We start from the raw sequence: 27,313 nt of genomic DNA, 5'->3' as shown, positions 1-27,313 counted from the left end.
GGCAGCGGCGGGGCCGGAGCGGCGCGGAGGAGGGGACAAGACCAGGGCGGGAGGGAAGCGGTCGGCAGCGCCCCGTACGCCCAGCAAGATGCTGTCCTGGCGGCTTCACACGGGCCCCGAGAAGGCCGAGCTGCAGGAGCTCAACGCCCGGCTCTACGACTATGTGTGCCGCGTGCGGGAGCTGGAGCGCGAAAACCTGCTGCTGGAGGAGGAGCTGCGCGGCCGCCGCGGGCAGGAGAGCTTGTGGGCCGAGGGGCAGGCGCGCTTCGCCGAGGAGGCGCGCGGCCTGCGGCAGCAGCTGGACGAGCTGAGCTGGGCCACGACTCTGGCCGAGGGCGAGCGCGACGCGCTGCGGCGCGAGCTGTGGGAGCTGCGGCGGCTGGGCGAGGAGGAGCGCGCCGCCCGCGGCCGCCTGGACGCCGAGCTGAGCGCGCAGCGGCGCGAGCTGCAGGAGGCGCTGGGCGCGCGCGCCGCGCTCGAGGCGCTGCTGGGCCGGCTGCAGGCCGAGCGCCGGGGCCTGGAAGCGGCCCACGAGCGCGACGTGCGGGAGCTGCGCGAGCGCGCCGCCCGCCTGACCATGACCTACCGCGCCCGCGCCGCCGGCCCCGCCGCGGCCCCGCCGCGCCTGCGGGAGGTGCACGACAGCTACGCGCTGCTGGTGGCCGAGTCGTGGCAGGAGACCGTGCGGCTGTACGAGGACGAGGTGCGCGAGCTGGAGGAGGCGCTGCGGCGCGGCCAGGAGAGCCGGCGCGAGGCCGAGGAGGAGACGCGGCTGTGCGCGCAGGAGGCGGAGGCGCTGCGGCGCGAGGCGCTCGAGCTGGATCAGACGCGCGCGCTGCTGGAGGAAGAGCTGCTGCGGCTGCGGGGGGCGTACGAGCTGCAGGCGGAGGAGCGGCAGGTGCGTGCGCCCGCGCCGCCCCACCCCGGCCCCCTGCGGGTGGTGAGGGTAGGGGAGCGGCGGGGCTTCGCGGACCCGCTGCGTGCGCCCTGGGCGTGGCGCCGCCGACGGGTGGGGCGGGTCCCAGAGGTGCCCGAACGGCCCTGGGAGCTGGGTGCTGAAGGGGGCCTAGGGGGGTCCCGGCGTCTCACCAGCCGCAGGAGAGGAGCGCGGTGGGTGGGTCCGCCGGCGAGTGCCCTGTGGCGGAGCCGTCTCTGCCATCTAGTTAGATTGTCAGTTTCTTTCGATCTTGACATCAGAGGGTGCATCGGGGCCAGAGACCCCATCACCTCCGGGTTCTCTTTCAGTTTCCTGTACTTTTGCACCTGATTCACATGAAAGTCAGCCAAGAAGCCCCTCTGACTTCCGCAAGTGGCTTCAGAGGCAACAGCTCATTCCTTCTCAGATAGGTCTCAGCGTGGGGGGTGGGGGGGGAGGTTCTAGGCACAGTCAAGTCCTTCCAGGGCACTTCAAAATGACAGCCCCATAGCCTTGGGGCACCCCTGGGGGGAACTTAAGGTTGTTTCCTAAACCGGTTTCTATTTTGCCAGAGTGATTGCCCGGGAGGAGGCAGCTGGTTTGGCCCTCTGGGCGCCTCGCCTTGTTTGTTCTTGGGAGAGGCAGGAGAGGAGCTTAGATCCGTGGCGTATTTTCCCACAGCACCAGCGGACCGTCAGACCCCCGGGTAGTGGAAGGGTTGTGGAAACGTGCTGGGCCCTGGGGCAGGGTGTTATTACAAGCGCAGGGTGATATCAACAGTTACTATTTCGGAGAGGCAAAGCCCAGACCTCTGACACCGACCCGGTGACACCTGTGGCTGATGATTGTACACGCAGTCCGGTGCTGGGGTTGGCCCTGGTCTTGCCTCGGCTGCGCCACAATTGAAAATATTCCCAAATCGTCTCATTCCCTTGTTCTCCGGAGGACAGTGTACAATAACATCCACTATTTTAAGGGGATAGTTTGTAGTGTGGGGTTGAAGATCTGGGGCAAAGTGATTTTGTGCCTTTTTTTTTTTTTTTTTTTGGTAAGTTACATGTAAATGAAACATGAAGGTTGCAGCATAGAGGACCATGGTGGTGTGACACGTGTCGACAGACGGTCAGCAAACGTCTATTGGCTGCTCCTAGGGTCCTCAGCACTGCGGTGGGGTTTCAGTATTCAAAGAGACACAGAGCTGGAGCCTAGACGGGAAATCCTGTAAAACAATACAATACTAAGTTATTTGGAATTCATAATATTTTAAAAATGTTTATTTTTGAGAGGGAGAGAGCTATTTGGAGAGGGAGACAGAGGATCCAAAGCAGGCTCCATGTTGACAGCAGAGAGCCTGAGGCGGGGCTCGAACTCCCAAACCTTGAACTCATGACCTGAGCCAAAGTCGGCCGCTTAACTAACTGAGCCACCCAGGCACCCCTAAAGTTGCTTGGAATATAGTCTTTTGGAACGTGGGTCTTAATTTTCTTCCTCATAATTTTCAGAAGCATTCTCCTGAGGTTGTAGGTGGAGCAGAGGTAGGGGTTGGCTGGAATGTGTGCTGATTTCCAGAGCTTTCTCGAGACCCTAGAGTGCTTCCCGGTCCAGCGATGACGGCCAGAGATGCTGATTCCGCGGGCCCCGTTCGCTGTGTTGCGTGTTAAGAGTGGCTTAGTGCGGGCTTTCACGGAGCTTTTACCCAGAACAGCGCGGGCCAAACGTACGGTCCACTCACCCCCTTGTAGGGTATTCCTGCTCCCACCTTCAGGGCTGGGGCTGCGCCGGACATTTGGAAACTGCTTCTTGCAGGCGTATCACGGGGGCCAAACCCTCACCATTCACTGTAGTCCAGCTCACAGCTCACTTGGCCCGTGTTGGCCATCGAAGCTCTGGTTACGGGGTTCTTTTATAACACCAGGACCCTTTTCCCCATAAAGAAATCTTTGTGCAGCCCCAGATGGGAGCAGATGAAAGCTCTTCCGACTGCGCAGAGATGGGGACTTGGGATGTACGGCCGGAAGCACTGTTCTGCTCTTCGAGGCAGAGACCAGGGCCCAGCGAAGATGCGCCTTCCCTGGGGTCACACCTGATGGGGGACCAGGACCCCGCCCTCAGCTGTCTGTCTGGGTGGTCCCTCTCTCATTGGAATTTGCTTCTTTGCCCTAAAAGAGAGCAAGGAATGGTAATGGGGCTTGGATTGTTTTCTCTTCCATTCATTCCCTTACCGTATCCCGAATCTTTCCCCAGTTAGCTCAAAGCAGCCGCATGTCAAACTGTGTTCCAAAGATTCAACACCAATCATCAGAGTATTATTTTATTTATTTATTTATTGTAGTGAAAAAAATTTTTTCAACATTCATTCATCTTTTTTTTTTTTTTTAAATGTTTTTTTATTTATTTCTAGGAGAGAGAGAGAGAGAGACAGCGTGAGCAGGGGAGGGTCAGAGAGAGAGGGAGTCACAGACTGAAACAGGCTCCAGGCTCCGAGCTGGCAGTCAGCACAGAGCCCGACGCGGGGCTCGAACCCACGAACCGTGAGATCATGACCCAAGCGAAAGTCGGACGCTTAACCAACTAAGCCACCCAGGCGCCCCTACATTCATTCATCTTTAAGAGACAGAGAGAGACAGTGTGAGTGGAGGAGGGGCAGAGAGAGAGAAGGAGACACAGAATCTGAAGCAGGCTCCAGGCTGTGAGTGGTCAGCACAGAGCCCGACGCAGGGCTCAGACTCAGAAACTGTGAGATCATGACCTGAGCCAAAGTCAGACCCGTAACTGACTGAGCCACCCAGGCGCCCCTCCCCTTTTTAAAAAAATTTTTTAGAGTATTTTTTTTTTAAAGTGTAAAGATACTAGGCATTTTGTTAAAGAGTGTGTATCAGTGATTTAAACCCGAGCCCTTGATGTCTTCAAATTCTATAGACGCTCCCTCTGGGTAGCCTGAAAATACCATAAAACCTGATTTAACTAGTATAATGTAGTACATGTTTCATCACCAGGAGTTAGCCTTTATCAAGCACTTCTTGTGCGTCAGGTGCCACAGGGACCAGGCCCTTCACACAAATTCACTCTTAGTCCTCACCCTGATCTTATCAGGTGGATACTAAAATTAGCCCCATTCCACAGATGATGACCGAAGCACATTAGTCACCTAGTTTGTAAGTGGCTAAGCCAGCGTTCTACTCAGGTGCCAGGATCTGAGCAAACTAACCCCTGAGCCACATCTCTGTTCCCATCAAAGATAAACCTTTACCCCATATTCTCTTTGCATTCATAGAATAATGTTGTTCTTCCTCGGGGCCAGCCCAGCGGTCCCCAGTTAATCTAAAACTCCTAAAAATCCTTTCGGACCCTCCCAGCTGGCTGTGGTCAGGATAGTTTTCATGTCAAATGTGCTTCCTTGAGTTTTCGGGTTCCATGTGGTTTCGTGGGGCCCCTCCCCTCCCCCACCTGGAGGCAGGCACCCCCCACCCGGTGCCCAGAGAGTCCTCCTGGCTCGGGGCCTCCTCTGCAGCCCAAGAGAATGAGACGCTAGCTAGGACTGCCTTTCTGGGAAAAGTGGTTTTTCCCCTGAGGCCTGCATGTTAGGCCGTCTCTTTGTTGGGCCTTTCCCCTCAGATTTGCCAGAGAGAAGTTTGCTGAACTAGACACCCGAGTCTCTGGCATTTTATATGTGCGTTAGATCACTTAAAGCCTGAATAATACACTGTGTCTCCCGGTTTGCAGGAAGGAGCTTTGGACAAAAGGTTAAGATATTTGTGGTTCATGCCAGCCTTACCCTGTAAACACTGAGATTGTGTGTTTGTGCAGCTGAGCTCTTCGCCTTTGAGGCTAACTATAAAAGGCTTGCAAGTCCCAAAACGTAACTGAACGAGAGCTTGCTTTTGATCGGAATGGGGATGGGTCAGCCGCCCTGCCCGGGCCTGATGCCTGCCTCTGCCACTCACTGATTGTGTCTCAGTTTCCCCATTTGTGAAAAAGGGATCATAAAATCCAGTTCATTCGTTTATCCGTGGGCTGTCAAGCCCATAGTGTGCCAAGCAAGCTTGGTTCTTAAGGACCAGGGATAGAGCAGTGAACAAAACAGAAAGTCCCTTGATTTTAAAGGTCTTTAGGTGGAAACAGATCCCGGTGTTCAGGAGTAAGGGGGGTAAGTGAGGTAAGTGAGGGGGCTAAGCAGAGGGAGTAAGGGGGTAAGTGGCCTCTGTAGTACGTGGGCTTTTGCCCTGAGCGGCACGGGAAGCCACCAAATGGCTGTGAGCAGCGGGGAGTGGTGGCCTGACTGTGCTTGAGTGGAATTGCTCTGGCTTCTGTACAGAACGTAGACTATGTGGGACAAGAGTGGGAGCAGGGAGAGCTTTTTAGGAGACTGTAGTAATAATCCAGGCAGGGTGCTTGGACCAGAGGCAGCAGGGAGGTTGCGGGGGGGGGGGGGGTGCGGTGCCCAGAGAAAGCTCTACTCCAAAGTTAAAGGTGACAGGGTTTGCGGATGGACTGGATGGCTGCGGAAGAGACGGGGAGAAATCCCAGTTGATGCCAGTGCTCGTGGCCTGAATTACTGAAAAAAAGGAGCGCTCTTTGCTGGAGGGGTCGCAGCAGGAGATTTGGCAGATTTGGGTGGGAGATGGGAGTTCCCTTTGAGATGCCTCTTACATACCCACTTGTAGCACAAAATTACGAGTCTGGAGTTGAGGGTATTGTCTGGACTAGAGCCGTAGAAACTTAGCCTTCAATTAATGCTTGTAATTATTAATACATTCAGTTTCTTGTATCTAAACGAGGTTATCATGGCATTTAAATCCCCTCCAGCTCTAACACTCGGGATCCTGAGTGACTGACATTTGCAAGCTCTTCCTGTTTTGTCTGTGTGTCTTGCTCAGCAAAGAGCGGCTTCAGTGTGGTTAAGAGAAAGTGATTTCTCAGGACACTGTCAGCATGCCTTCCCTGATGCAGACCTTCATTTCGCAGTCCGTTCTGATGCCATCCACAAGTTCCCGAAATAGTAATGAAAAACGGTGACCTCCGTCCCCAGCTTTTATAAAGTGGATCTGCTGTTTATAATGGCCGATCTGCTTTTGCTTGGCTAGTTAGAATCCACATGCTGTGTTTCCTGCTCCAGGGCATGAGGCCTGGCCCACGGTTTGAAAACTCCTGGCGAGGTAGAAGCCAGGTCGTAGAAGCCAGGTCTGAAGCTTTCTTCAACCAGTGGGATTGGTTACAATTTCTGTGGAGACTATTAGGAGCCAATAATAAGTTCCTGCTTCCAAAAGTCAAGTAATTTTCCTTGGACGGTTTAGGAAGGGTTGAATCACATGGAAATGCGGTTGGAACTGTATTTTTTAACTTAAACACGGTTTGATTTTCTTCCTTGTATTTTGTGGGGGTGCAGAACTGTTCTAGAGTGACTTTTGGGGAGAGAGAGAATCTTCGGGCATATCGCTCTGGCCTGGCTGGGAGGTCCTGACCTGCTCAGGAGATTTATGGTTGGAGAATCGAGTGCATGTGACATTTATATATACATACATACATACACGCACATATATGTATATATATGTATATATTTTTCTAAGCGAGTTCACAATAATTGAAGTTCTCTGTAAAGAATACATTACTACAGATTCTTAAGTTTTGAGATTTAGGTTGAATTTCCTGTAGTAGAAAGGAGTAATGGCTTTGGTTGTAGCATGTTTTATACTCTAACCTTATACCTGGGATTCTACTCCCTCTAACATGGGGGAGCAGAGGATTTTAACACCAGACTTAACTATAAATGGAGGAATGTCCTGGCCAAATTCTGGCCACCTTGTCACTTAAATCCAGACTGGCCAATGGTCTGCTTTGGAGAAGGTCTTTATCGACTTACATGCCAGCTTTTGAGGAGATTAACAGATATCTACTCTGGGATACTCGATAGAGGTTCTGAAATATACTCCTTTGCTTTAAAAGCTAAATAGTTTCAGGGTTTTTTTTTGTTTGTTTGTTTGTTTTGAGCACCTTTTATATACCAGGAGAATCTAGCTGAGCTAGAACTCTCCAGGGAGGCAGAATTATTTTCCCCACAGGTTGTGCATTGTTTAAAATGGTAGATCCAGTGTGAGATCTTAGTTCATTCTTTGGTTTTATTTACATATTAACTGTGGGCCTTTAGCATATCGTTAGGTGCCTTTGCTGAAGGGATTACATGGGGAATGGAAATAGATCCCTCTCCTGCTCGGTTTACTGGTTTTGAATTCTACAAAGATGAATACCTAAAAATGTAGTCAGTTTAGTGAACTGTATTCAGACATAATGCTGTGTTCCATTACAAGCCATAAATTAAAGTACATGGACTCATTTCAGTGTTTAAATATGTGCTCAGTTAATTATTCCCCAGAGCAGCTATAAAATGTTATGCAAAAACTATAATGCAGAGTAACAGCAAAGCTATAAAATAGCACTGATGGAGCCGTTGCGTTCATTAACTAAAAGGTATTGTCGATTTGAAGTAGCACATCTTGGGGCATCTGGGGGGCTCAGTCAGTTAAGGATCTGACTTCAGCTCGGGTCATGATCTCATGGTTTGTGAGTTCAGGCCCCGCTTCGGGCTCTGTGCTGACAGCTCAGAGCCTGGAGCCTGCTTTGGATTCTGTGTCTCCTGTCTCTCCCCTCCCCTCCCCTGCTTGCACTCTGTCTCTCTTTCAAAAATAAACATTTTAAAAATTAAAAAAAAATAGCACATCTTGAGGAGGTACTATTATCTTGATCAATTCCAGTCCAGTTACTCTGCCACTTAGAGGGGGCGGGCATTTTTCTAAAGGAAGAGGATGCCCAAGATGGCAGGCCACGCCCGTCAGTGCATCCCAGCAGGAGAGAAGGTCACATGTAATTAGCTGGTGTGAGTGGAACCGGCTAAGGGCTGTGAGGATGATGTGAGCATGCGCGGAGGGAGTGCTCACGGCCCCGTCCTTCAAGTACAGTGAGAAGACTGATATCCTGGCCTGAATTGACATGTATGCCCAGAAGATATTTGTCTCATCAGTGTCGCTTTTCTCCCCAGAGGATTGTAAAGTCGCTTTTTTAGGTGAAACACAGAGCTCTGTCAGTGTACCTGCTTATTGTTGGGGAAATCATGAGTACGGAGAAAACTCTGTTTCAAACAGGAGTGATTTCTGTTTTCGATATTGCAAACCACCTGCTCTCTGGTCTGGGCTTACTTTCAATAGCATCTTTGTAGACTGGTTTGATGGGCTCAGTTTCCTAAGCAGAGATTCTTTAATAAACTTCTAAGCATTCATTATTATTAGAGAATAGGAACAGAGGAGCCAGTGTCCTGTCAAAATCATCCGTTTGCAATACAAAAAAACCTTTCATGTGAAAGAAATACTGTATTGAAAACACCCTGACAATGACTGCATCTTTAATAAGCCTAGAGGTGGTTGTGTGTGTGGGGGAGAGGTGTGTGTGTGGGGGGGTCTTGAACTGTTGGTACCTTCACGTTGACCAAGCGAAGCTCTAGTCCTGTGATCTGAAAGCCCTCTATTCTCCTTAGAGAGTGATTGCCTGCCTGGAGGATGAGAAGGCGGAGCTCACCTTGGCCATGGCCGACCGGCTGCGGGACTATCAGGACCTCGTGCAGGTGAAGACCGGCCTCAGCCTGGAGGTGGCAACGTATCGGTAAGGTTGCTTTGTGGAGAGGCTGCCTTGGAGAAGCTGGGAATCACCCGTAATCTCTGGAGTCCCTGAGGCTCTGTGATAATCAGAGGGCAAACCCTGGCGTGGCCAGCCCGAGTCCAGGGCCAAAGAGAGAGGAAGAGCAGGAACTCACTTAGATCACGGGGCAGATGCCGTCCCCCGGCCCCCCCCCCCCCCATTATGGGAATAGCAGAATTCACACCCTTGCCTGGTGTCTTCGCATCCTGGCTTGTGTCAGCTCCTTGCATCCTAGGAATCAGCTCCTGCGTTCACAGGGCGACAAACTTCACTCAGGGAAGTCAGGGAGCTAGAATGTGAGGGGTTGGGACTCAGACCTGGAAACTCCCAAGTCCACGTGCCTGTTGCACTGTTCAAATCTCAGGACTCTGACTCCACCCCCCACGGCTTTGGCCTTGAGGACCTGCATGTCTGCCAGCAGATAGCAATGGTACGCTGGGCAGCTGGCTTTGTTTATCAAGATCTTGACTTGAATTGGGGGTGAGCGACCCAGATGAAAAGGTCTCAAAGTCGTCAAAGGGGCTGGATGCTGGGTGGGGTGGAGAACGTAGCCCGGGGTCCCTGGAACCGCCTGTGGGCCAGCAGAACGATGCTGCCCTTGACCTTCCTTTCCCTTCCGGCCCCCGAGGTCAGCGGTCTTTGGTTGGGGTGGTGCCCATATTTGTTGCAGCTCTTGTGTTCAGTGAGGACTGGTACAGAGGGGTCCTGATCTCAGACACTTACAGTGGAAGCACTTTGAGAGACCCCAGACCCCCATAGCAGCAACCACCATTATTGAGCAAGCCCTCTGCGGCATTCACTGCTCCGCAGTCGCCCTCTCTGGTGGGTAGATACCCCTCACCCCTTTCCCAGGTGTGGGAGAGGGGCCTGGAAGGCAGGGGTCCAGGCTGGTGAGAGATCGGTGCCTTACCCACCAAACCATGTAGAGCAGGCATGATGCTCCCCCTTTCATTTCCAGGATATGTCGGAGCATAACTCTATCATGGGTGTAAACGAGCTCAGGAATATCTGCCTCGGCAAGTGAGTAGAAGACATGGTCGTAAATGCCATCTTCTAACAGCATCACTGCTAGCAGATTGGGGGAGTAAACCTGGCGAGGAAAAGGAGGGGACCAGGGTCCACTCCCTTGGTTAGAGGCAGAGCCAGGCCTACTTCAGCACCTCCCTGTGGGCTGTCTGCACAGTCTTCTGATCATAACTTTGCTCTCAGAATATCAAAGTGGCCTGGGTAGCTTTGATATGCATTCGTAGCCGGCAGCCTTGGGCCACCCTCACGGTCTGAACTGTCTGGAAGGACTCAAGGACTTGCCTCAGCCAGCCTCCCATCAGGGCCCTTAGTACCATCAGTGGAGAGGGAGCAGGCTATCAGGCAGCTCCTGGCCTGGGCCCAAGGCAGCCACTAGGGGGTAAGGCCCGCCTAGGGCCCAGCAGCTGAATGGAGGGTGGGAAGCCTGTGGGAGCTCTGTTGGGCCATGTGCCAGTCCCTGGTCAGGGGGACGAAGTGCTCTGGAGCTTGGAAGAAGGGGTCTCCCTCCTGTGAGTCACACGGATTGAGATGGGGGGAGGCACCCTGAATTTGCTCTTGACCTAGAGCAGATGTGGGTTGACCTAGCAGCGTGACGGTCAGCAAGGGCCCAGTGTACTGCTTCTGTCTATTGCTGGCATTTCTCTAACCCAATTAAGGATTGACTTGGCTACCTCCTAGGAATTTAGAAGGCAACAGTACTTTCTGGAAAGCAGGTGATTGATTTCACCATGTGTCTCTCTGACATCCAAGTTTGCATGGGAAAAATGATGTGCCTGGGCCTGTCCCTGCCCGGTTGCAGATACCCCAGTGGTTAGAACAGCTTGCAGGCCTCCCTACCCCCCAGGGCTCAGGATGTGGCCTGGGAGACGCCCACAAATCTCAAAGACATACAGGCAGTTGAATATAATCCTTTTTCTGTATGAGCCAAAAGTCTAGCATTATTGTCACTGCTGGGTGTCCTACAGAGAAGCCCTTGTCATATGTGACTCTTCCAGGATTTTGTCCTGCTGCCCACTCTAGGCCAGGAAGGAAAATTCATATTTACATTAGCGGCCTTTTGTGCTTCGGACCCTTTCACAAGCACCCATTTGATCTTTGTAAGTCTTGACGCACTGTCTTTGAGGAACTTGACCTTCCTTCCGCACCCTGCTCCACTGAGTGCAGCAGAGACCGTCGGCCTCCTGGGGACCGGAGCCCAGGGCCCCCTGCAGGGTGACGTCTCACCAGCCCTGTCCAGAGGGGCCGGGGCTGGCTGACAGCGTGGCGGGTATTGCTTCCCTCTCCTGAGATCAGGTACGTTTGCCCCAGGCTTTCTGTGCAGTGCGCAGAGGCGGTGGCCATCATCCTGGCTAAGCATCTCATATGGAAGAAGAAGGGGCTGTCACTCCTTAAAGTTGGCAGCACTTCCCAGTACAGCTGGAATTTGTCCGCTCTGCTTAGGCTGGCGCTCAGGTGTCCCCAACACTTCCGAAACCACTTATCTGGCTCTTCACCACGAAGAAGAAACACCACTAACAAAATAGTATAATTTATAATTAAACGTAGACATAGAGTTTACCGGGGCGAGCACGGGAGAAGGGCTGGCACGGGGCCCGTGCTCACATCTACCTGTCGCCAGTGAAGTCGTCTGGGGCTGGAGGTGCTTGTCTGCCAGACCCATGATCACGAGGCTTTTCCCCGAGTGTGTTTATTACGCTGGCAGGGGAGTGGCTGGAGGGGAGACTCCCGGTGGGACCAGGGGTGGTTCTCAGCCCCGTCTGTACCTGGGGGTCATCTGGAGACCTGATAAAGCTTCGGCCCCTGGGCCCCATGCTGGAAATTCCGTTTCGCTTAACCCAGGATGGGCCCAGGCCTGGTGGTTTTGCAGCTCCCAGGAGACCATCGGGTGCAGCCGGGGCAGAGAAGCATGGGTCCAGACCGCCAGTGTTGGCATCGCTTCAAGCCTGTGGGAAATGCAGAACCTCAGGCCCATCCAGACCTCCTGGTCCAAGTTGGCCTCATAACGAGATCCCTGGTGATTGGTGTGCACACCACTGCTTGCCGAGCCGCTCGGGGACATCTCGAGAGCACTAAGCCTGTCTCATAGGAGCCCCGAGATGAGGCAAGTGAAGGGCAGGCTTCCTGTGTGCCGGGTGCTATGGGGGCATCATGGATGAGGCATGCAGCACGGGCTTCCAGAAAGATCATGTGGGAAAGGTTCCGGGCAGAAGGGCCAACCTGGGCGAGGATCTGAGGACTGAGCTAGCATGGCAGCTTGGTTTTGGGGGCTGTGTGTGTGATGGAGGGGCTAGAGCCACACCTGTGAGGCCACGTTTTGTGAGTGAGGTCCGCCCCGCGGCTGTTCCAGAGACGCCGGTGGGCGGGGTGCCGTGCCTGCGCAGAAGGGTGTGCAAACACACAGCGTAGCTTGGCCTCGAGGGCCACATGTGGTGGCTAAGGCTGTGGGGATATAAGTCACCTCCTGCACCGTAGGAAACAAGAAACGCCCTACAACACACAACTGCAAGACATCTGGAGATCAGAAGGGAGTTCTGAGGGAGGTGAGACTGATGTGGATCTTGAAGGATGGTGGAGATTCGATTGGACACGTAAGGAGAGGGGGAGGCGGGAAGTGGAGCATGGCGTATGGGGAGAGACCAGTCCCCTTAGGTGAAAAGCCAAACAAGGTGATAAAAGAGCACATGTTCCAAGAAAATACTAGAGACCGTTTACTGCCAGCTAACAGGGTCAGAGAAAGATGGTTCAGAGAAGGGACAGAGGTTTGCAGGAGAGATTTTCAGGAGGTGAGAGATTTGAGTTGGCCTGAAAGGGGTGGGAACATCAGCAGCAGGAAGTGACTGGCAGGCAGGACTCCGGAAGGAGCTCCATCCAGGTGGATGAGGCCGCTCGGATAACAGGTGGAGGAAGGAGAATGCGAAGTGAGAGAACAGAGGCCCGGGAAGGAGGCAGATGGAGGGGCCTCAAGTGGAGGCCGCTGAGGCCGACTCTGCAGCAAGCAGGGGGCAGGGAGGCAGCTGATGGCTGCTGCAGGGCAGGAGGACTGGGTGTTGAGGTTGGGGGGGGGTGTGGGTGCGGGGAGACCTCAGGATGTCCCTACAGTCACCAGCGATTCAGGTAGGGAGGACCTGACATGGGTGGCCAAGGGAGCCTCGGTGTGGGCTGACTAAGGCACCGGAACCTGGCCGGGGTGCTGGGGGGGTGGGGTGGGGGACGGGTAGGAGTGTGGGGGAAGGGCACCGCTCATTGCATGCTCTTGCAGACAAGACCACGGCCGCTAGCCCCCTCCGTGAAGCAGCTGCTTGTTCACACTTCATGAAAACCAGGGGACAGTGGTGCTGCCCAGAGCCCATGGTGTCCCAGACCCCTCCCACTGCCGACATGAAGACCTGGCCCCAAAGCTGCAGATGGCAGCTCACAGAGATGCAGCTGGAAAACAGTCTCCTCTCCACAGCTGCCCCCGCCCACACACAAAAAGAGAACAGAACCCAGTCATCAGGAATAAGCGATTAGAAAATAGAATGAAAAAGAAATATTTAGAGGTGAAACCAAAAAGAAATGCAAAAACACCCAGGAATAAACGGAGTCCAGAAACCACAAAACCGCGGGCTATGAAAATCGTGTGCGTGAGAGGCCCATCCTGGCTTTCTCATCTGGAGGGTCAGGTGATGCATTCTTCCTCAAATTTAAATTTTTTAAAATGTTTTATTTATTTCTGAGAGACAGACAGACAGAGCTGTCAGCACAGAGCCTGATGCGGGGCTCGAACTCATGAACAGTGAGATCATGACCTGAGCCGAAATCAGACACTTAACCGACTGAGCCACCCAGGCGCCCCTCTGCCTCAAATTTAAAATGCCACTTTGTTTTTTAGGTTTTGGGGGTGAAATATGTAACAGTGGTTCTAAATGTCGCTTGGAGAAATGGAAAGCGGGGCCAGACAATTTTTTAAAAAGGAAAATACTGAAGGGAGGCTTGTCTGGCCAGATATGAACATGTAATGCAAAGATTTGCTGCCCACAATCTGTCAGGCAAAGTCCTTTTTAAAAGGTTAGGTTGGAAACAACGTCAAAGTCAAAACATGCTCTTTGTATGCCTGTGCGGCGGGGACGTGCCGGCTTCCTGTTTCCTCTTTCTAATGGCAGCAGAGACTGCGTGTCTCAACTGGGGGAAATAAATATTCAGTCTCTGGATTTGGACAGCTAATAAAGCAATACAGATCATTCCTGCCCTTGGCAATTTCCTCATTGTAATGATATTTCTGGTTGCTGTATTATTTTTGGGGGGGATTACGTATCCCTTTACGTGCTCCGGTTCAAAGGAAAAACAGTTCTTTGGAATTTCTCAGGCTCTTGGAGGAATACAGTTAGATTTTCTAAATTAAATCCTACTCTTTTGAAAACGTATAACCATGTATCAACACTGAGACTTAGCCAGTTATTAGGGGAGATCTTTGAAATCCGTGATGTAGCTTCAAGGAGGGGAGACAGAGGAGTAACCCGGATGTCTGAGTGCTAGCCTTCCCCACCTCACTGCAGACACAAGTTACCCTTTGTTAACCAGGATCGTGGGTTACCCAGAATCTCTTCCCCTCTTGGGCGGGGAACTTATGCTTCACTTAACCGAAAACTAGCTCTCTTCTTAGGCCAGTAGAAGAAGGTAATGATGGGCATGAACATTTACCGAGCACCTGTTCTGTGATCGCCGCTGTTGTGAGAACTTTCCAGGTCACCGCTGCCACATGCCGGCCCTGTCTCAGAAATGGGGAAAGTGAGTCACAGAGGGATTGGGTAGCTTGCCCAACCAAGGTCACTGAATGAGGAAGTGGCAGGCCCAGGATTTGAATCCAGGCAGCCTGACTCTGGAAGTTTCTCCATCAACCACTCCCTGTGCTTCCTTCCTTTCTCTGTTTTATTAGTAATCTTGGTCTCTCTGCTGATGATTTGATTTTTTTGTTTGTTTGTTTTTCCAGTCTCTAGAATGGATGGATGGGCCTTTGATACGTGATTTGGTGCTGAGCACAGAGGGAATGCCCGGAAGCAGCATGGCCCTAGCCTTATCTCCCACGGAACACCTGTAGCGTGGGCAGAGCCCTTCCAGTGCGCACGGTGATGCGTGTCCTCTGTCCCTGCCCCTCCTGCACTTAGTGCCTAGTCCAGTCAGGGTGGCAGGCAGCCCCCCACCGTCTCTGGAGCTTAAAGGCCAGGGAGGCTGTTCTAAGGCTCCTTCTCCCGGCTGTGTCCCCCTTTCCTCCCCTCACTCCCGCCCCTGCACTTAGCCAGGAAGCACTTTGTGAACCAACCCAGTAGGCTCTACTGGCATCACTTCTGGAAGCATCTTCCAAGTGGCCCTCTTCTGTCACCCTTGTCTGCACTTACTGTAGACAGAGGCACGCCTTGTGCCCCCAGTGAGGAATCACAGCGGACATGCCCTGTAATTCCATTAGGATAATCTATCCGGCCAGAGAGCCCCTGCTGTGGGCCCGGCTCTGTTGACCAGTGGGGTCTATTAGGGCCTGGAGCCTGGCCAGAGGCCACATTATAGCTCACTTACACTCTATGGATTTCTCTCGGACTCCTTAATGAGGCCAGGGACTTGGTTTTCCCGCACATGTTTGCTTATTTTCCTGCTCTCACAGGCTGCCAGCCTGCGGGGCCGTATGAAATGTGCACTAATAGCTCGTGATTCAGGGGGTTGGCATTTCTCACAGTCACCACGGCTTGGCGGCCGTTTTCCTCCAGTGCTCTCGAAATAACCAGAGAACGCTCTACCCTTTTCTTAAAGTTGTAGGAGTCTCTTCCTTAAAAAGTGTTCCTTTTAGAGCTTTTGAGGAAATTTCTGGCGTCTCCTCGGCAGATTCGGTCTGTGCCTCTGTCCTGTGAGTCCTGTGCGGCGCTGTGCTGGCCCAGGGCAGGGTGTCAGGAGAGGCGTCTGTTAATTAGGGCGTGAATTCAGTGACCAGTCCCTCAACTGTGCCTGTAAGACTCTGGGCTGGCCGCTCCGGCTCGTCTTGCCTTCCAGGAGCCAGCCATCGAGGGGAGGACCGAGTTCTTCCTGGCGAGGAGCTTCACACGCTGCGGCAGGGCCCTGTAGGGGCGTTTTGATGGAAGTCAAGAAAGGCATTGAATTTGCTTTCGTTGATACGTTCTTGAGGGTCTGTCTGCAGGACTTGTGCTTTTGAGAATGTGTATGAAATACCGACGTGTTAGCCTGGCAGGAAGGTGTCAGCGGCCCGCAGGGACGGACGGGTCCCCGGGCTGCCTGGGCTCCATCGACCCTCCCACTGGTGAGCCTGGTGCCTTCAGACAAGACCCTCTCCCTGCATTCCATGCTCTTACCTCTGAGCCAGATGCTTCTTGTCGGCTCTGTGTGTGTATGGGGTCGGGGTGGGGGAGGTTGTAGGAGGGCTTCACGAGCATCAGAGCCATGCTTGGTGCCCAGACGTAGCCAGGGCCGGTGACCAGCACGTGACCATGCAGACCCTTCGGGTGGCTCCTGCCCACTCCTAGGTGACCATAGCCTCCCACTCAGGGTCCGGAACTCAGTTGGAGTTGGGTGATGGTTTGGATTTCCCGAGAGAGGAATGAAAGCATTCTCTTTGAGAGATGGGGGAGCATATTTTTACCGCCCAGGGGATCTTTATTCGGGTCCCCCTGCCCGGCCTTGTCACTGCATTCACTGCTGACCCGGACTCCTCATGAGCATTCTGTCCTGACCGGGGCAGCTCCAGCCAGAGGCCCTGTGGTGCCCGAGAAGAGCTGAGTGGGTCCCCAAGCCCTACCCCTTGGCTGTGACAGCCACATGGTCGAGGGTCCCTGAGGGTCTGGCTCTTACCCTGAACCTTCCTCTTATTATATACAGGCCTTGGAATTTTCTCACTGATGGAAGCTATTTCTGTTCCTGGAACCTAAAGCGCTTGGTCATGAGGATGTGGGATTAACGGGCTGGTGTCCTGTTTCCTGGCTTCCGGCCCGAGGGGACGGGCTGGGGCTCTGGACCGGGCCCCTCATCTGCCTGCATCTACACGCGTGTACCTCAACCCTGGCTTCCGTGGCAGTCCCCTCCCCTGCCATGTACACCTGGAGCAGAATCCCATTTGTCCCCGTCTTTGCTTTTTCCCTCGGCGGCGGGTGGAGGGCTCCTCCTTGGCCGCCCTCCCCCTGCCCGCGGGTTCCCGCACTCACGGGGATCACCACATTTGAATCGGTGGAAACAGGACTTGGCGCCGGTTTGCCCGAAGCACCGAGTCCCCGCTCGGATCTGGCGTGTCTTCTCTGGTTTCGTGCCCAGCTCTCAGCGGTAATACCAGGGTTTCCAAGTGGGCCCGGCTTCTGGTTGCCCTTTGCCATATACAGTGTGTTTCTTGGAACTGACGTTAGTGACTTCACACATCGCCCTAGCAACCAAGCAACTGTTGTGGCTGCAGCAGCCAGCGGCCTCGGGGTCTCCGGGTGACGGGCGTCCCGGTGCTAACCTGTCCCAGCACGCCGGGTGTTTCGGGCCCCACAGCCCATTCTCCCCTCGGAGTTGTACACGTCAATGACGACTTACTGGAGACTCACTCTGCAGTTGGCCAGGCTGTGGCCAAAGGCATCACCTGGTCAGGTGCCTTTTGCTGTTTCATTAAAGGAGAGAACAGGGGCGCCTGGGGGGCTCAGTCAGTTGAGCGTCCGACTTCGGCTCAGGTCATGATCTCACGGTTTGTGGGTGGGTTCGAACCCCACGTTGGGCTCTGTGCTGACAGCTCAGAGCCTGGAACCTGCTTCAGATTCTGTGTCTCCGTCTCTCTCTGACCCTCCCCTGTTCATGCGGTCTCTCTCTCAGAAATAAAACATTGAAAAAAAATTTTTTATAAAAAGGAGAGAACAGGAGGCCTCTCTGGATGACATGATGGAGAAAGGGACCGCAGCCATCTCTCTTTTCCCTTTCCTTTCCAGGAAACCCCATGTGAAAACCACAGATGCAGTCTGGCTGCTTGATTTACAAACCAGTGTCTGTCCTCACTCTGCACCTAGTCAGCGCCCAACGTGTGACTCCAGAAAGACTCCTGTGGGAGTTATAGTTCTTCTGGGGCCCTTTGGCCCTGGGGAGACTCGCCATGCACGGGCCCGTCCCCACTTCCCAGACAAGCCAGACCCCTGACCTCCCCTCCTGGGCCCACAGTTCTTCTTCTTCTTCTTCCTTGTCCTGGGCTTGGAAGGGCTTTCTAGAACGTCTGTAGCCCTTGCCCCTCATGTTCATTGCTCTGTCCAGGCAGACCCGCTGAGGTGGGCTTGCATCCCTGTGGTGCACTAACTTCAGACATGAGTCCTAAAACACGGGACACTGTGACAATGTGGTCATAGACCAGATACCATGTACTGTGGCTCACAGCAGCACTCCTCACGCTTTTATTTCCTGATGGATTTTTTTAAAAATTATTTTTTACAGAGCCTTATTGGAAGGAGAAAGTAACCCGGAGATACTGATCTTGACTGAGCGCATTGAAAACGTGCCACAAGGTAAATATGAGCAAAGCTAAATATTTAATTTTAAGATGTTTTCTGTATGAACAGTTTCAGTCCGCGGGTACATAGTAAGGCATCATTTGTCGGAAAGACTTTGGGGTTAGGTATGATTTTGTTCAGATAAGTATCGTTCATCCCTCTCTTAAGTACCAGATAGGTTTTATTTGATAGGCTATGGTTTAAATAACAGTGTGAATGTGAATGCGTGGAAGAGTGTGTAGTAAGCTCATTTATTCATCTAGCCAGTACTGTGGGGGCACTTCCTACCCAGTGCAGGGAGGAGAAGGGGGGGGCTGATGGAAAGGCGGGAACGGGGAAAGGCGAGGAGATGGTGGACGTGGACTTGTTTATTATACCCTTTGGAGGAAACACCCTTTGCGGACCAAAGACTTACAGTTTTAACACAAGTGTAGGGAGGTATTTGTGCAACAGACAGTCAACATTCTGGAACTCGCTACCCCATGGAGGGAGAGCTGGGAGGGGTTACACCATTTGTATAACTGAGCTGCGTTGGCCTGGGCAGCTCAGGTTGACATGGGTAGCAGGTGTCCCTGGGTGCCCTGAGGTCTGTCTTGATTGAGGCCAAAAGTCACAGAATGAAGTTCATATTTCCTGTAGCTACAGAACCAATGGACAGGTTAGTGTTCACTAGAAAGACCCTAAGAAACCTGTAGTATAACTTTACAAAAGAAAAAAAGGAAAGCTTTAAAGCCCTATGGAATCTTCAAGGGCTTTTGGCTAAGCAAGGCAGATTAAATTACTAACACTGTGTTTAGTATATATCTTACTCAGCAGAGTTCGGTCTGCATGAGTATTACTGTATTCAAAATCATGGCAAATTGGGAGTGCATATATTTGGTACCTCCGTCGGGAGAATAGTTAGTTAACAGCCAGTCTGGATAGATGGCAGATTTAAAAAAAAACCAAAACAGTTTCCATCTTTATTTTTCAAAAACAGCAGGCACTTCACAGATCTGAACGGTCGCTGGTTCAGAACAATAATTTTAGTTACAGGTGTCTGTGACTGGTAGGAATCGGGTCTTAGACAATATCCAGCAAGTGTGCTTTCTAATTTTGAGTGTAAGGTTGAAAAAGGCAAAGATGTCGTTCACCGGATTTCAAGGTTTTCTTAGTCACGTAGATTTTGGACGTGAGGATATTTAAGTCTGAAAGTCCGTCACATCACTTAGAAGGGAGAGAGGGGCAAAGGGCTGGGGCCAGGCTCTGAGGAAAACCAGCAGTTTAGGGCCAGCGCTTGCTGGTTTTTATTTACCTGTGATCTTGGAGCCTAGGAAGAACTCTGCAAGAGGGTTACTGCGGGCCTCTGTTAACTTGTTTCATTCACTGATTGCTTCGTCAGGCTTCTTACAGGGTACAGGGACAGTATTTGTAAACTAAACTTATTTTAGCGATTCTCGATTCTGCTAAAAGCAGGTAGCATTAGAATAAAGAGGACCAGTTGTGAACTCTTTTAATAGGCTTTGAGTTTCCAGATAGTTCACATACCCATTAACTGTTCACTGAATAAATGTATGGCTGTGTTCTTAGATCATGAATTTATCAATGCTTATGAATATGCTTGTGTTTCTTTTGTAGTAGTGTATAGAATAGTGCTGGCCACTTGCCCACACTCAGGTGACAGCCTGAAACCAGTCTGTTACCTTCCATATTTCTTGGGGAATCTTAATTAAACACCAGACGGTTTGTGTAATTTCCCGGGGATTCATCTTCTGGGGCTTCTCTGTTTAGGATCAGTATTTTGACCCAGAAGGAAGAATCTTGGAGAAAGTGTCCTGGCCTGGTCTCTCTCGTGTTCCCTAGGGTCTGTCCCAAAGAGGCCCCTGGCCTTGGTTGCTGTGATGAGGGGGAGATGGAGGAGAGTAGGCTTTGCTGGGCTCAGCCGGATGGGGTGTGGCGGGCACAAGGGGGCGCTCTCCAGGTGGTCGGTGCTCCTGACCGCGTTCTAACCACCACCTGGAGGTTGGGTGTCCCCGAGGGTAGCACCCTCTGTGGACGATCCGGAGCAAAGCAGGAAGGACATTAAAACAGACCGTAGTGTTGGTGACTGGTCGGCTTCCTGCTCTGGCTCCCTTTCAAATGAGCAGCTAGTAAAAAAAATAAATAAGTAAAAATGGAAGTAAAAAATAGAAGAAGCCAGGGAGTTTTAAGAAAAAGTTAACTTTGTCAATACTTGTTGGCCCAACACAGAAACCAGTGACAAATGAGAGCATGTTAAATGGGGGAGGGATAATGCCAGTGCATGTGGAGCGATCTCATACTCTGTAGTTATGAAGCTCTCTTCTCCACGGAAGTAAGTAAAATAAACATAGGATGTCAGCAAAGCAGCGGTGAAGGCTTCCCAACGGTCACGGCGCTGTGAAATTTCATCCACAGAGACCAGCAGCCACGACCTCTCTAATGCACGTGCCGGGTGGTGTGAGCCCCCGTTTGCTGATGTTTGTGCAGGTGGATGATTATTTGAAGGTCCGCAACGGGAGGAGAGTGCTGTGCTGCGGTGCACGTGGCCCTGCGTTTTATTGTAATGGGATTTTTTTAAACTACCGGAATCAATGATTTAGGGGTGGAAAATAGCTCATTTGTAAGGGCCCTTTCTGCCGTAATCATATGTGTTTATGAGGATGGGATGGGATTTGACCTGTAGTGATGCTTTTAAGAGGAGAGGAGGTGATGATGACTGTCATTTTCCACAGACTTCAGAAGCAGATCCTATCAGTACGGCAGCACGGTGTTGCGGAGGGAGAATGAACGAAATCTGCTGTCCAGGCGGAAGGCCCCTCCGGCGAGCTCCGGCCACGGCCTGGCGTGGCGCTCTGACCTGTCGGCACAGCCCGGAGCTCGGCCCACCGGCGCGGGTGCTGCGGGCACTGGCTTCCTAGGCTCGGGATATTCTTCCCTAACCACTACCCGGTGGGAGAAAACTGACCGTAGGACTGCCGACTCTCACGAGAAAACTGCCAGCGGCCAAGCCAGGGTCAGAACTTTCTCTCCAACGCCTGGTATTTTAAGGGAGACTGAGGCTCCAGTGAAAACATTCCCCGAAGGACCGAGAACCGCAGGTACAAAGGCCGCCTCCGCTAATGTAGCCAAAGAGCCCGCCGTTGCCCCAAAGTCCTCTCGGGAAAATGCTTCTAGAAGCACGTGGTCAAGTGAGAGAACCGTCCTTGTGGAACGGAAGACGGAGGCTGATGCCGTGAGAGAGCAGGAGAGGAACAGGCCAGGCACCGTCCAAACAAAGCGGGAAGAGAAGATGTTTGATTCCAAAGAGAAGGCTTCAGAGGAGAGGAATCTAAGGTGGGAAGAGCTGACAAAGTTAGATAAAGAAGCAAGGAAGAGAGAGAGCCAGCAAATGAGGGAAAAGGAGAGAGGGAAGGAGTCGGAAAAGAAGAGTGTCCAAGAAAGAGAGGTACCGATCAGTCTAGAAGTCTCCCAGGATAGCACACTAGGGGAGGTCCCGAAAGGTTTGCAGGCTTCCCTCCAGGGGGACGCTCGTGAGGATGCAGGCAGAGGCGTGGAAAGGAGGCAGGCCGGGTTCAGGCTGGGTGCCGGCGACACCACCACCAGCGCCCCGAAGGGTGACTCCACGACTGAAACCATAGCCGAAAACATCGTCTCCAGTATCCTGAAGCAATTTACCCAGTCTCCCAATACAGAGGCGTCTGCTAATTCTTTTCCGGACACGAAGGTCACTTACATGGACAGGAAGGAGCTTCCCGGAGAAGGGAAAACAAAGACCGAGATAGTCGTGGAGTCGAAATTGACGGAAGAGGTGGATATTTCAGAGGAGGCTGGCCTGGACTACCTTCTGAGCAAGGATGTGAAGGAGGTGGACCTGAAAGGCAAATCGACCGAGCGGATGATAGGAGACATAATCAACCTGGGTCTGAAAGGGAGGGAGGGGAGGGCAAGGGTGGTCAACGTGGAGATCATTGAGGAGCCCGTGAGCTATGTCGCCGGGGAGAAGGCAGATGAGTTTTCTACCCCCTTCGAGGTGGAGGAGGTTGATGATGTGTCTCCGGGCTCCAAGGGGCTGGTTGAGGAGGAAGAGGGTTATGGAGAAACAGACAGCACGTTCTCAGGTAATCAGCATGAAAAGACCAAGCGACCCCAGGGGAACGTAACTCGTGTTGAAGAAGTAATGGAGGCAGGCGACTCGGAGGGAGAGCAGAGCTATTTTGTGTCGACGCCAGATGAGCACCCTGGGGGACAGGACAGAGAGGAGGGCTCAGTTTATGGGCAGATCCACATCGAGGAAGAGTCCACCATCAGGTACTCTTGGCAAGATGAAATCGTGCCAGGGACTCGGAGAAGAGTAAAGGCGGATGATGGGCTGGGAGAGAAGGTGGTGAGGCCGCTGGACGTTTCAGAACCCTCTGTGGAGGAGGACGTGGGTTCTACTCACTGGAAAGAACAAGCTAGAAGTGGAGAATTTCATGCCGAACCCACAGTCATTGAGAAGGAGATCAAGATACCACATGAGTTCCACACGTCCATTAAGGGGGCCTTCAAGGAGCCCAGACACCAGCTGGTGGAGGTCATCGGGCAGCTGGAAGACAGCCTTCCGGAGCGCATGAAGGAAGAGCTGTCTGCCCTCACCAGGGAGGGCCAGGGCGGGCCGGAGAACATTTCAGTCGATGTAAAGAAAGTCCACACCTCTGGGGGTAGGTCCGTGACCTTGGTTGCCGAAGTCAACCTCTCGAGAACCGTGGATGCCGATCAGTTGGACCTGGAGGAGCTGAGCAAAGATGAAGCCAGTGAAATCGAGAAAACCGTGGAGTCGGTGGTGCGAGACAGCCTGGCTGGGCAGCAGGGCCCTGCGCCCGGCAGCCCAGACAGGGAGACCGCAGAGGACGCCCCGGCTGCCGGCTTTCGCTTCAAGCGCTGGGCCACCCAAGAGCTGTACCGCCCCGGGGGAGAGGAGGGCGATGCCAGCCCGGCCTCTCCGAGCACGGAGCAGGTTACTTCCCCGGGTCCGGTGTCAGCCACGGTGGAAGTCACCAGCCCGAGGGGCTTCGCCCGGTCACACGTGGTAGAGGATGTGAGCCGGTCTGTCAGGCGTGTTCAAGTAGAGCCCACTGGGATTTGGAGGACTGAGCAAGTCTCACGAGAAGGACCCACTGCACAAGTGGTGGAGGTAAGTGGGGACGGTGACGTAAGTCCAGCCGTGAGCGCGTCAGGAGCCACTGGGTCTGTGGGACACTTCACCCTGGGTCCTGATTGAAGTCATGTGTCCAGGGAAGCCTTCCTCCAAGGGTTTGTCCCTGCCTTTCAGGAGATCAGGAGCACAGCAGAGCTGTGGGGGAGGGATAGGGACGCAGCGGGAGGCGCAGTGTGTTTGGCTCCAAACCGTGTCATGCTGAGAGGGAAATTACTTTCCAGGACCCCATTTCTGGGGCAGGGAAGGCTGATGCATATTTCCAGCCAGAAGAGCCTGTGGGTACCCAGACTTCTGTACGGCACCTTCAGGTGGGCCCTGGAGAGGGGTTCGGGGAGCAAATCCAGTTCACAGCCCCGCTTTCAGACAGAAGGGCGTCGGGTGTCAGGGAGACTTCCACGTGCACTGAAGGGTGGCTGGGGGACGGCAGATCCGTCAGTCGGGTCACAGTCGGGTCTTGGTGGCATCAGGGCACTGAGCAGACGGTTCCCCTGCCCAGGGAATTCAGCGCCTCAGAAAGCGTGCCCGTGGGGAGGGCTCGGCGGATGTGAGGCAGGCTGCTCGTAGCTACGCCGTGGGTAGGAAGATCCTGGTGACTGGAAAGGGCACCTTCCAAAGTGCCAGTTCCCGGTTGCCTCAGGAGGCCAGTGCGGGAGACACGCCAGGGGCAGAGGAGACATCGGGCATGGGCAGACCCTTCAGGCATATTTCCTACAGAAAGCAGAGCCTCGGAACAGGCCTTCTTTCACGGACCCGTTTCCGAAATGCTCGCCCCTGCCGGCCTGGCAGCCTCCCCTGAGCTGGGCGAGTTAGCAGGCAGCAGTGCGCTGCTGGGGCACGTTGCACGGGGCCCCAAAGACACTCCATTTACCTTTCAGGTGGACCTGAGTAACGTGGAGGCCAACCCCCGCTGGACGCGAGAGACCACCGTCGTCTTCCCCGCAGGGTCGGAAGCAGCGGCAGGTGGTGCCCCTGACCACGGTGCCTGGAGAGACGGGGGCAGCGGGAATGCCTGGGTGGCCAGCGTGAGCTTTCAGGGCTCCTCTGGGGACGGACACCAGGTTCCCGGGGAAAAGGGCAAGGCGCAGGCCGAGTTTGACAAGACGGTGCAGCTACAGAGGATGGTAGACCAGAGGTCGGTGATCTCGGATGAAAAGAAAGTTGCCCTCCTCTATCTAGACACGCAGGAGGAGGAGAATGAGGGCCACTGGTTTTGATAAGCAAATACTTTTGTTTTCAGTGGTGTCTTATTTGGGCGACATGGTAGCACACAAAGGCCTTGACTTCTTTGAAGGAGGGAGGCTCAGTCTTTATGAAGACCTCCTCCCTTTTGTACTTTCTCCAAAGAGCCTTCCAGGCGATGTCAACTTGCTTTATAACCTGTAAAGGTGTCAGATTGATTCACGCCTTGGAAGGCATTGGAGTTTTACTTTTGAGTTGGAACTTTGACAAAAATATATTTTTTTTCTGGAGTTTTCTCTCCACTGCTCAAGACAATTTCGATCAATTTTGCTCCTGGTCACGGAAATGCCTCGCATCTATAATCAACACTATAATCAACTCTCTATAGGGAAGATGCCTAAATGGTAACCATATAGTAAGATGCCTATATAAGATTAAAGTAATATATTTAAGACTAAATTTTATTTGCATGTGCTAATATGAAATAACTAACATTTAAAAGGAAAAATGTACACATTTGTCACTTTTCCAAGTCTTCTCAAAAAGAAAGCCTACGAAAGAAGCAGATTGCTTCCATAAAAAACAAAAATTAAAAAAAAAAGACCCTAAATGATTCTATCTTTAGGAAAAAGTTAAATTCACTTTAAGACTTGAATGGATTGCTTTCTATGTGCAGCACTTTAAAAAATATATAGTATTTTTATTTATGGAGAGGACAGCGTCAGCCTGTTTGACAGTCCAAGTCAGCACACTCGCTATATTTGTACAAGTTTAGGCCGGAGTGTGGGGGAACAGGTTATGTGTTTCTTTCTTGTTTCTTTCTCACTGCACTAGCTTGTTAAGTAGCCACAAATATTCTGGTTTGTTACAACTAAGTTCTGCGGGAGCCGCCTCCGTCAGTGTTAAGCTTCTCTGCACTTTAGCCCTTAGCACTGTCTACGCGTTTAATTTTACTGGCGGGAGGCAGACCCTGAAGACAGTGAAGAGAATGCCAGTGCCCCGGCCTTGCCCGATGGTCCTGTGCGGTGACACTGGAAGCACCGGCCGGACTGGGCCTCACAGAGAAGCCCTTTCCATGCACCGCGAAAGGGGCCGAGGTCTGAGCGATGCAAAATGACAACCAACTTTGAGGCAGTTTTTGCAGTTTCAACAGAAATCATTACAGTTGGGTTTTTTTTTTGCCCAGGGAAGAGAGTACTCACGTTACATAGGGTAAGGTGTCTAGGGGCAGGGACTGGTGTCTCTCCTGCTGCCTGGCACCCAGGAGGGACCCCGGAGGAAGGCAAAGGCCCTCCCCTCATGGGCCATGGGACGCCGACCTGCAGGTACACACCGTCAAGTTTAAGATACTAGAAAGAGTGAGTATCCTTTACTGGGTTGGTTTTATTTTATAGAAGGGCATTGCTTTTAAGGCTTCCATCTTTAAAGGTATAGCGTCACACAGAAATTACCTCTCCAGCAGCACGGTATTATTTTAATCCAGACTAGTTGCTTGCACATAGCGTTGTTTAAAATGCACTTCAAGTAACAGAATCCTAGAACTTCCAATAGCGCGCTGAGGAATAATGGTTGAAGGTAATGCCAACCTCTGGTGGCGTTACAGGATGATGATGGGGGTGGCGGATGTGGCATGAAGGTCTTCCCTTGGGGTGGTGAGGGGGGATGTCACACAGTGATCCTCAGCTCCCAGAAATGGCTACAGCAGGTAGTTTAGGGGGAGTGCATTTTCTTAATAAGTGGAGGAGAAATGCAGCAGAGCTTTCAGGATGATCTGTTTTATAAAAACACTGTGAATCAGGGTACAGAAAAAGTCGAATTGCAAGGTTAAACCTTTGTTATCTTCCAGATGAGCTAGTGGTTGTCACCGACTGGTACAGAGGTGATGGCTTTGCAAACAAAGCCTTCCCATTTCGAATAGAGTCAAAGATGGGCTGATTTTATGTGAGCTGTAATTGGTAATGGTATTTGTAGAGGTGACTTCATTGGTCAAGGTGACAGCCTACTGTTTTGATGGCAAGACAGACTGAGGACGGGGGGTCTGTTATGTGAGTCTGAGCTGGCTCGCTTTAGTGTCCCGCCCCTGCCTTGTGATCTTGTAAATGAGTGCTAATGTGGACAGATTAGTAATATCATGACCCACCCCTCTTTGGAAAATATCTTAGGTCTTAATTTATATTTCCACGTTAGAACACATATCTTCAAGAGGCACCCGGCCACGAGCACTTACCAATATGGACTCCTGAGCTGTCTTTGGCTAGTCAGTTTGTGGATCACCCGGGAGCAAGGATGCCCTCCACACTGTGAAGGTCACCTCAGAGCTCTGTGTCCTTTAAAACCAGTCGCTCGGGAGACCACAGAAATCACCTTTGTGGGTCAGGACAGAACCAATGTTCGCTGTTGCGTAGACAAAACAGTATTAATGGAATGTTTGTCACCTTCCCGCTGGTTGTTTCGATACTGTTTGTTTCAAATGTATATTTAGAACAGAATCATTTACAAAGCTCATCTTTCTAAGCTCCTGTTCCCTACGAAGGGAAATGTCACAAGAATGTATAAAAATAAAAGTCTAAGAAAAAAAAAAAAACTCAACCCTCCACATTGTTCCTAAAGAGAATGACTGTTTTCCATTCGTGGTTTCTATTTAAGCTCTAATTAAAGCAGCTATGTGTTTTACATACATGTTTTTTTTTTTTTTTTTTTTTTAATGGTGGCCCAGAATCACTGCGGAGAATATGTATGAAAAGTTCTGGCTCCTTATCCAAATCACATACTGTTGATTTGATACTGTTAACACAGAACTACAAAGCAGAGCAGACAGAGTAAAAA

General features: G+C 52.2%; 1 protein-coding gene across 1 annotated transcript; it reads left to right on the top strand.

Annotated features, from left to right (window-relative positions):
* Positions 1-27,162, top strand: SYNM (synemin). Its single transcript, XM_039235058.1, has 5 exons — positions 1-898; positions 8,442-8,566; positions 18,056-18,126; positions 20,844-23,284; positions 24,184-27,162. The coding sequence occupies exons 1-5, from the start codon at positions 89-91 to the stop codon at positions 24,520-24,522; spliced, it is 3,786 nt and encodes a 1,261-aa protein (XP_039090989.1). The 5' UTR covers positions 1-88; the 3' UTR covers positions 24,523-27,162.
* Positions 27,163-27,313: the final 151 nt, after the last annotated feature.

The sequence above is a fragment of the Hyaena hyaena genome, unplaced genomic scaffold (genome assembly GCF_003009895.1).
Source record: "Hyaena hyaena isolate Hyena2069 unplaced genomic scaffold, ASM300989v1 scaffold_95, whole genome shotgun sequence".
Lineage (NCBI taxonomy): Eukaryota > Metazoa > Chordata > Mammalia > Carnivora > Hyaenidae > Hyaena > Hyaena hyaena.
The sequence above is the reverse complement of the archived record's forward strand: the minus strand, read 5'-3'. Positions and strand labels throughout refer to the sequence as shown.

Bases quoted from the DNA above. Each gene is read 5' to 3' on its own strand.
- SYNM (XM_039235058.1), top strand. From the start codon at position 89: ATGCTGTCCTGGCGGCTTCACACGGGCCCCGAGAAGGCCGAGCTGCAG. The intron at 8,567-18,055 runs GTAAGGTTGCTT...TATTTTTTACAG, and splicing joins CTGGAGGTGGCAACGTATCG to AGCCTTATTGGAAGGAGAAA. The intron at 23,285-24,183 runs GTAAGTGGGGAC...TTTACCTTTCAG, and splicing joins CCACTGCACAAGTGGTGGAG to GTGGACCTGAGTAACGTGGA.